General features: G+C 38.8%; 2 protein-coding genes across 2 annotated transcripts; one reads left to right on the top strand and one right to left on the bottom strand.

The window, feature by feature from the left end:
- On the top strand, window positions 407-5795 carry LOC107622506 (CDPK-related kinase 5). The gene is made up of 11 exons (XM_016324431.2): window positions 407-1429; window positions 2156-2286; window positions 2572-2613; window positions 2755-2863; window positions 3803-3887; window positions 3976-4272; window positions 4371-4483; window positions 4620-4727; window positions 4809-4871; window positions 4968-5135; window positions 5258-5795. The coding sequence occupies exons 1-11, from the start codon at window positions 884-886 to the stop codon at window positions 5396-5398; spliced, it is 1803 nt and encodes a 600-aa protein (XP_016179917.1). The 5' UTR covers window positions 407-883; the 3' UTR covers window positions 5399-5795.
- LOC107622507 (protein ALP1-like) lies at window positions 6113-7562 on the bottom strand (the record flags this gene model as incomplete). The annotated part of the gene is given in 1 exon segment (XM_016324432.2): window positions 6113-7562. A coding segment is annotated over 1 exon segment (1044 nt), but the record flags the coding sequence as incomplete, so codon positions are not given.

The following is a 7562-nucleotide window of genomic DNA, read 5'->3' as shown; positions in this document are numbered from 1 at the left end:
ATTAATTATTATCACATATTTATTTATGAAAAATTGTTAGGTCTATAACAAAAATTTATAATAATATAAAATAATTGATAAATATTATATAAAAAATTAAAATATAATAAATATTTTATTATCCAAAATTATATTATTTTTATACTTATATGACAACAACCGATTTTCATGCCCATGTACAATGATGTTTTATTTTGCGTTATTCATTAGCGAAAGAACATATATGTCCATCATTTATTATGCTAAAAGATCTAATTAATATTTTTCTCTTTTAAAAAATTAATTAATTCTAGATCAAAATTTTCCAAAATCTAATTATATTTTTTTTTTCTAAATAATGTACTATAATAATTGGTGCATTTCTCTTGGTACGGCGTAGTTGTTGATCAGTCAAAACTCAAAAGTGGAAAAACAATATGTAGTAGCCAAAGCTGTGGCAACCAATGCAAACTGCAAAACACAACACACAATTACTCCAATTACAATCCCCATCTTCTCACTTGCCTCAACTCGCTATTCATTCATTCGTTCGTTCGTTCATATTCATAATTCATCAACACAAGAACTACTCTTTCCTAATTCAATGAACACCCAAACATCATCAACGCTCACGTGCATGCCACGTGTCCCATGAGATTGCTCACCTTCTTCATTTTCATCTCCATCTTCATCTTCCCAACAAAGCCACCACACACACACTCTCTCTCTCTCTCTCTCTCTCTCTCTCTCCATCCAAACATAGAATTCCTCAAAATCTTCGACCCTCTTCCCAACTTTGTAAAGTTCGAAATTTTAGCGGAAGCTGAACGGAACCCAGAAAATTTTCCCCGCAATGTCATGACCAATTCTTCACTAAGCGAGCTTCTCTAACCGTTTTCCAACAATGGGGGTTTGCACTTCAAAGCCTCACAAACCCAACCCTTACGCTTCTCGGGAACCTGAAGCTGAACCTTACGATCCCTCACAACAAATCCCCAGAACCCCTCTCACTCCCCCCGGTGACCGGAAAGATGACGTCATCGCCGGTAAACAGTCGCCGTTCTTCCCCTTCTACAGCCCAAGCCCTGCACGCTTCCTCAAGAAGTCTCCGGCGACCGGAGGAGGGAACAAGAGTGCCAGCTCGACGCCGAGGAGGTTTTTCAGGCGACCGTTCCCGCCTCCGTCGCCGGCGAAGCACATAAGGGCTGTGTTGGCTAGACGGCAGGGAAAGAAGGCGGCAACGGCAATACCGGAGGAAGGAGAGGAGGACGGCGGAGGAGGCGCCGCCGATTTGGATAAGAGATTCGGATTCTCGAAGGAGTTCACTAGTAGGCTTGAGGTTGGGGAAGAAGTGGGTCGAGGGCATTTTGGGTATACTTGTTCTGCTAGGTACAAGAAGGGTGAGCTTAAGGGTCAGCAAGTTGCTGTTAAAGTCATCCCAAAAGCTAAGGTTAATAACAATAATTTGATCCTCTTTTTTGTCTCCTTTCATGTGTTTTTACTTTTTAGTTCCTTATAGACTCATCATGATTACAAACTTGCACTTGTTTTTTGATTTGTTTTTGTTTTGTTGAGGATTGTGAATTGTTGCAAATGCTTAGTCATTTGGGGGTGATTTACATTGTCTGCTAGACAAAGCTTGAGTTTTATTATTGTTATGATTATTATTTTATGCAAAGATATTAAAGCTAGGAAGTATTTTCCGCGGGGAATTATTGTTATGATGATTACAGGGTTGTGTATTCGTTTGTTTTTGTCTGTGTCTCATACAGCTTCCAAACACTAGGTCTTTCTGTTTGGTCTTTTGTGTAATGATTTATTTATTTACTTTCTGAGGATTCTTTCAGTGGATGGTTTTCGAAATCCTTGAAGTCGTATGTATTTGTTTGATCTTCCGGAGTCATGAAAATTGAGTAGCATAGCTCGGCATTGACCTAATCCATTCTAATTGTTAAATGTTGAACTTGGATGCTTTGTGATAAACTTGTTGGAACATTTCTTATAGCAAATTGAAATTGCTGTGGATGATATTGTTCTTATTGTATGAAAAGCTTGGACTTCTCCACAGTGGCATTGTCTAGATACTTGGTATAACTTTTGTTGCAACTTCTACACTATTGTGAACCATATATAGAGGTCAAAATTATGGTTTAATCTTCACCCATTTTGTTGCCAGATGACAACAGCAATTGCAATTGAAGATGTGAGAAGGGAGGTTAAGATATTGCGAGCTTTGAACGGACACAAGAATCTGGTACAATACTATGATGCATTTGAAGATCAAGATAATGTCTACATTGTGATGGAGTAAGTTTTGGGCATCTGTTTCCTTTTCAAATGATATCATAACAGTAGTGCACTCGCAATTCTAGCGAAGACAAAACTTATGGAAAGGAAGCTAATAATTTATTCTTCAATGAAGTATTCTGTCACAACCCTAGACACTATTTTTGGTAACACCAAGATGGTATAATAGGTTTGATTACTTATTTTTGTTGATTGAATGTGCATCACATGTGAGAGCTTTTATTTATTTTTCATTTATTTTTTCCCAACTTTTTCATAATTCACTTGATACTGTTCATATTTCAGGTTATGCGAAGGTGGCGAGCTTTTGGATAGGATACTATCAAAGTACGTTATAAAGCAGGAACAATACTGCCCCCTGCCCTTCCGTCCCCCCAAGAAAAAAAGAAAACAAAAGACCTTGGAATTGAACCATGCCACTAACGAGTTCTATGTTTGTCTGTTTGTTTGAAATTTTTATTTTTTAAGAGGAGGGAAATACTCAGAAGATGATGCGAAGGCTGTGATGGTACAAATACTAAATGTTGTTGCATTTTGTCATCTTCAAGGTGTGGTGCATCGAGATCTTAAGCCAGAGGTAACTCTTTTCCTTTTGTCTTCTTTGATTTTTGCCACAGATTCATTTGATACAATAGCTATGCAGAGCATGGGTTGGTTAATCCTAATTACCTTAATGGTAACCCAGTGGTAGGTATTTAGCTTTTGAGAATTTGTTTTATTATTTTTTTTATTTCAAATGGTAAATTGAACTATTTGTTTTGCTCTACATTATTCATGTATGTCATTGGAATGGGACATGGTACTAACATTAGAATTGGTTTAACAGCCTTTACTTGAGGTCCGCTGTTAACAGTTTTGCATGGATTTTGGATTTTCTCGAAATATCATTAGGTTGCTGTACATAGGCCAGTATAATCCATGGGTATGACCTAAGTGGTTTTAAGTTTCGTCTAGTGCAGCAATCATTCGGGCTCTGGCTCAAGTGTTAAACTCATTTTTCTCAATATAGACATTTTCTAAGAAAATGAAGCAAATAAGAAAAGATGATTTTTTTTTTTTATGAAAAATTACTTTTTCACTGAAACTCGTTGTTTGTGTATAAATAACTATTGTAGTCAAGGTTCAATTAAATTATTGGATGGGATCTCATTTTGGAGGCTGTTGTTTACTAAGGGCTCGTTTGGAAACTTTAGAAGTAACTTTTTTAAACTTTTGACTTATGAAAAATAGTAGTATTAATGTCTGGTGCAATTTTCAAAACTAAATTGTAACTTTTTAAGAAGTTATTTAGGAGCTTATAGAGAAGTTAAAAAAAATGACTTCTCTCATAATACTTCTACTTTTCATCACATTTCTATAAAATAAGCACTTTAGAGTTAAAAATCCAAACACAAAATAACTTATTTATAAGTTACTTTTAACAGAATCATTTATTGTTTAAGTTATTTTATCAAAAGGAGCTTAATTAAGTTGGTTACCGAAACTGGGCCTAAACCCCTGGCATTTCTTTGTTCAGAATTTTCTGTATACGTCGAAGGATGAAAGTTCAGAGTCAGAATTAAAAGCAATTGACTTTGGGTTATCTGACTTTGTCCGACCAGGTCTCCCCAAACACGTCCTTAATTGGTATGGTATCTTTTCCCTCAATAGATTTTTGGAATGGTCTTAATTATTTTCAATGACTTACAGATGAAAGGCTTAATGACATTGTTGGAAGTGCATACTATGTGGCCCCAGAAGTTCTCCATAGATCATACAGCACTGAGGCTGATGTGTGGAGCATAGGCGTGATCGCATATATTCTTTTGTGTGGTAGTCGCCCATTTTGGGCCCGAACGGAGTCTGGTATCTTTAGGGCAGTTTTGAAAGCTGATCCCAGCTTCGATGAGGCTCCTTGGCCTTCTTTATCTACAGAAGCAAAAGATTTTGTCAAACGCCTACTGAATAAGGATCCACGGAAACGAATATCTGCTTCTCAAGCTCTAAGTGAGTTCTTTTCGTGCTAGGTCTATGGCTCTAATATCATTAAGTGTCAAGTAGTGATACATTCTTTTGAACAACCAGTTCTAATCTTGTGCTTGCAGGTCACCCTTGGATAAGGAATTACAATAATGTAAAAGTCTCACTTGATCTTTTAATATTTAAGCTCATGAAAATCTATATGCGATCATCATCCTTGCGTAAGGCTGCTTTAAGGGTGCGTATATTTGATGCTGATTATCGGGTTGAACCAAAGTTTTGAAATGATATATAATAATTCTCAGTGCTAGTTAGTAAACTTCTTTCTTTTAACTTTTTATTATGTTAGTTATTTATATTCATCTCTTTGGCAGGCCTTGTCCAAGACATTAACTGCTGATGAACTCTATTATCTAAGGGAGCAATTTGCATTGTTAGAACCAAGCAAAAATGGCAGCATATCCTTAGAAAACATTAGCAAGGTTGGTTGTAACATCAGCACCTAAGATATGTACTGTTTGTTTGGATTCCATAAGTTTTTCACATTCGTATTTTCTGGGTAGGCCTTGATGAAACATGCAACGGATGCCATGAAAGAGTCTCGCATCCCTGACTTTCTTGCCTCGGTAATTAATAACTAGTTCTATATATTTAGATGTCCGATTGTTTGACCGGTTATTGTTCCATACATTTCCTTTCTGAAATTTCTCCTTGTATGACAGCTAAATCCATTACAATATAGAAGAATGGATTTTGAAGAATTCTGTGCTGCTGCATTAAGCGTACATCAGCTCGAAGCTCTTGATCGCTGGGAACAACATGCCCGATGTGCTTACGAGCTCTTTGAGAAAGATGGAAACAGGGCTATCGTTATTGAAGAACTTGCATCGGTAAGTTAAAAAGAAAAACTCCAATTCTATTAGGTTAACTTGCAATCCAGCAATTGTTGAATCTCTCAGATTATGTTACCTGCTAATCACCACAATAATATTTCTTCAAAATGCTGTTTTAGGAACTTGGGCTCGGTCCTTCTATCCCTGTTCATGTGGTTCTTCATGACTGGATACGGCACACCGATGGAAAGCTAAGCTTTCTTGGCTTTGTCAAATTATTACATGGTGTGTCTAGCAGAAGTCTTGCAAAGGTTCAGTAAAAAAGATTGAAAGCAAAGCCACTTGGATATGCTGAATTTCCTATATGCTGATTTGTGGAACGGCTCAATCAAATCAAACAAATCATATTTGAACTTGTATCAAAGTGTGCTGCAAAAACATATACGAATTTGCAATTCTTGGGATGCCTCAATCAATCAAATCATATTTGAATCTGTAGCACATGCTCTTGCAAGCACAGCCCTATTACAGTCAATGATTCTTTTGAAGGTGCTGAAATTGTAAAATAGTTTACCAGATCAATGGGTTAAGATATGCATTGTAGAGTTTAAATCAGCTTTGCTTCAGTGAGTGGTAATAATTACCTTTGCTAGTTTTATAATTCCTACTCTTATTCGAATGAGCTACGAATTACTGTGATCAGAGTCCTATAAAAAGGCAGCCCGGTACACAGATACAGCGTTAAATGTAGATATCTTAACCTGATAATTACATATCAGTGACTGCTTCTACGGTTTGAATATATGGCTGAATTACATGGAGACCATTCAACCGTTCCAAGTTTTATACTAAGCATAATATTAATCTAAAAACTTAATAAATATTCTGGTAACTTTCACACGCTGTCATGTGGTGTAACCATATTCACCAAGCCTTGAAGCTAACATTATCAAGATAATATAATAGGAAGAATATCCCTTCAAGCTGTTTGTTAATCCTGACAAATTCAACTGCAAAATTTAGCCTACTCATCTGTTGCAGAATCGAACTGATGCGATCATTGTTTACAACCAAATGTTGAGGGTATTATCAAGGTTTGCTATTACAGTAAAAGTAAAAGCTTAGTCTGGAAACACCTCATTCATTTAGACTCATTGTTAGTAAATAGTAATACTACCACTCCTCCACATCCCCATCATAGGATGGGAGCCATTACAGTTGGGAGGGATTGACATACTCACATTCATATATCCACAAATCTTCTATTCTATTTCTACTCCTTAATACTAACCACAAAGCTCATAAATTTTTCAAACAAAAACTAAAGACAACAACACACATAATACTCGTTGAACAATATGAAAAAGGAATAACTTTCGCCACAATCAATCACTTCATTCATTCATTCATCCGATCACCATCTTGTCAATTCAAAGAAAATTATCTTGATGAAAGCTTTTGGTGCAAATCATCAGCAAGAGCTTGCCTCAAGCTCTCCCCAAAGAAGTACAAGGACTTCTCACTGTCCATCACCCTCGGCTGCGGTCCATTCTCATCCGGCTCCTTCCACAGCTCTGGTTCCGGCTCCCTCGCAATCTGGCACAGGTTATGCAGCACGCAGCAGGCCACGATAGTCTGCGGAGCGTGATAAACCCCCACATTCAAATCCTGCAAGATCCTCCACCTCCCTTTCAGCAGCCCAATTGCCTCTACCACTGCAGACCTCCCCTTCATAAGCATTCCATCGAACAGGTTCTGCGCAGCCGTCCCCATTCCATTCGGCGAAAACGGCGTCAAAAGAAACGGCAACAAAGGGAAACACCAGTCCCCAACAAAGTAAGGCCTCACATGGTGACCCCTCACATTGATTACCTTGTCCCAAACAATGTCACCGGAGGTAAGCCTACTGTAAAGCAAACTATCCCTAAAGTGAGTGGCGTCGTCGGTGCCACCCGGTGCCTTAACACAAACGTCCCAAAATATCCTCTTGTGATCTGCAACAACCTGTAGAAGCACGGAGTTAAATCCATGGCGACAGCGGTAGGACTGAGGAACCCTATTGGCGCGGCGACGATTGTGGCGAAGCTTGACCGGAGTAGCATCGATTGCGCCGCACATATTGGGCAGCGACGTGAGCTCCTCGAAGGCCTGGGTGGTTTCGAGGAGGCGGCGGCGGCCGACAGGGATCTTGATGAATTCAGGGTAGAGCCTTGTGGCAAGGAGGCGCGTGACCATGTTGGTGATCTTGGAAACGAGGAAAGGATCGAGGGAGTAGCGAGAGGCAACGGTTTTGGCGGTTAGGCCGTGGGAGAGTCTGGAGAGAACCATGGCGACAGCGTAATCGGAAGGGAGAGAGAGGTTGGAGAGTGCGATGTGAGGTTTGAGCTTATCAACGACGGTTGTGAAGACAGGGTAGGAGAGTCCGTACAGGGATCGCCACTGTGCGTCGCGGAGTGGGGCCTCAAGGGACCAGATGTGTTCTGT

The sequence above is a fragment of the Arachis ipaensis genome, chromosome B10 (genome assembly GCF_000816755.2).
Source record: "Arachis ipaensis cultivar K30076 chromosome B10, Araip1.1, whole genome shotgun sequence".
In the NCBI taxonomy this organism is placed as follows: Eukaryota; Viridiplantae; Streptophyta; class Magnoliopsida; order Fabales; family Fabaceae; genus Arachis; species Arachis ipaensis.
This window is presented reverse-complemented; position numbering and strand designations above follow the sequence as displayed.

Coding starts and splice junctions, on each gene's coding strand:
- LOC107622506 (XM_016324431.2), top strand. CDS start 884: ATGGGGGTTTGCACTTCAAAGCCTCACAAACCCAACCCTTACGCTTCT. Junction 1,430..2,155: donor AAGTCATCCCAAAAGCTAAG/GTTAATAACAAT, acceptor TTTTGTTGCCAG/ATGACAACAGCAATTGCAAT. Junction 2,864..3,802: donor ATCGAGATCTTAAGCCAGAG/GTAACTCTTTTC, acceptor TTCTTTGTTCAG/AATTTTCTGTATACGTCGAA.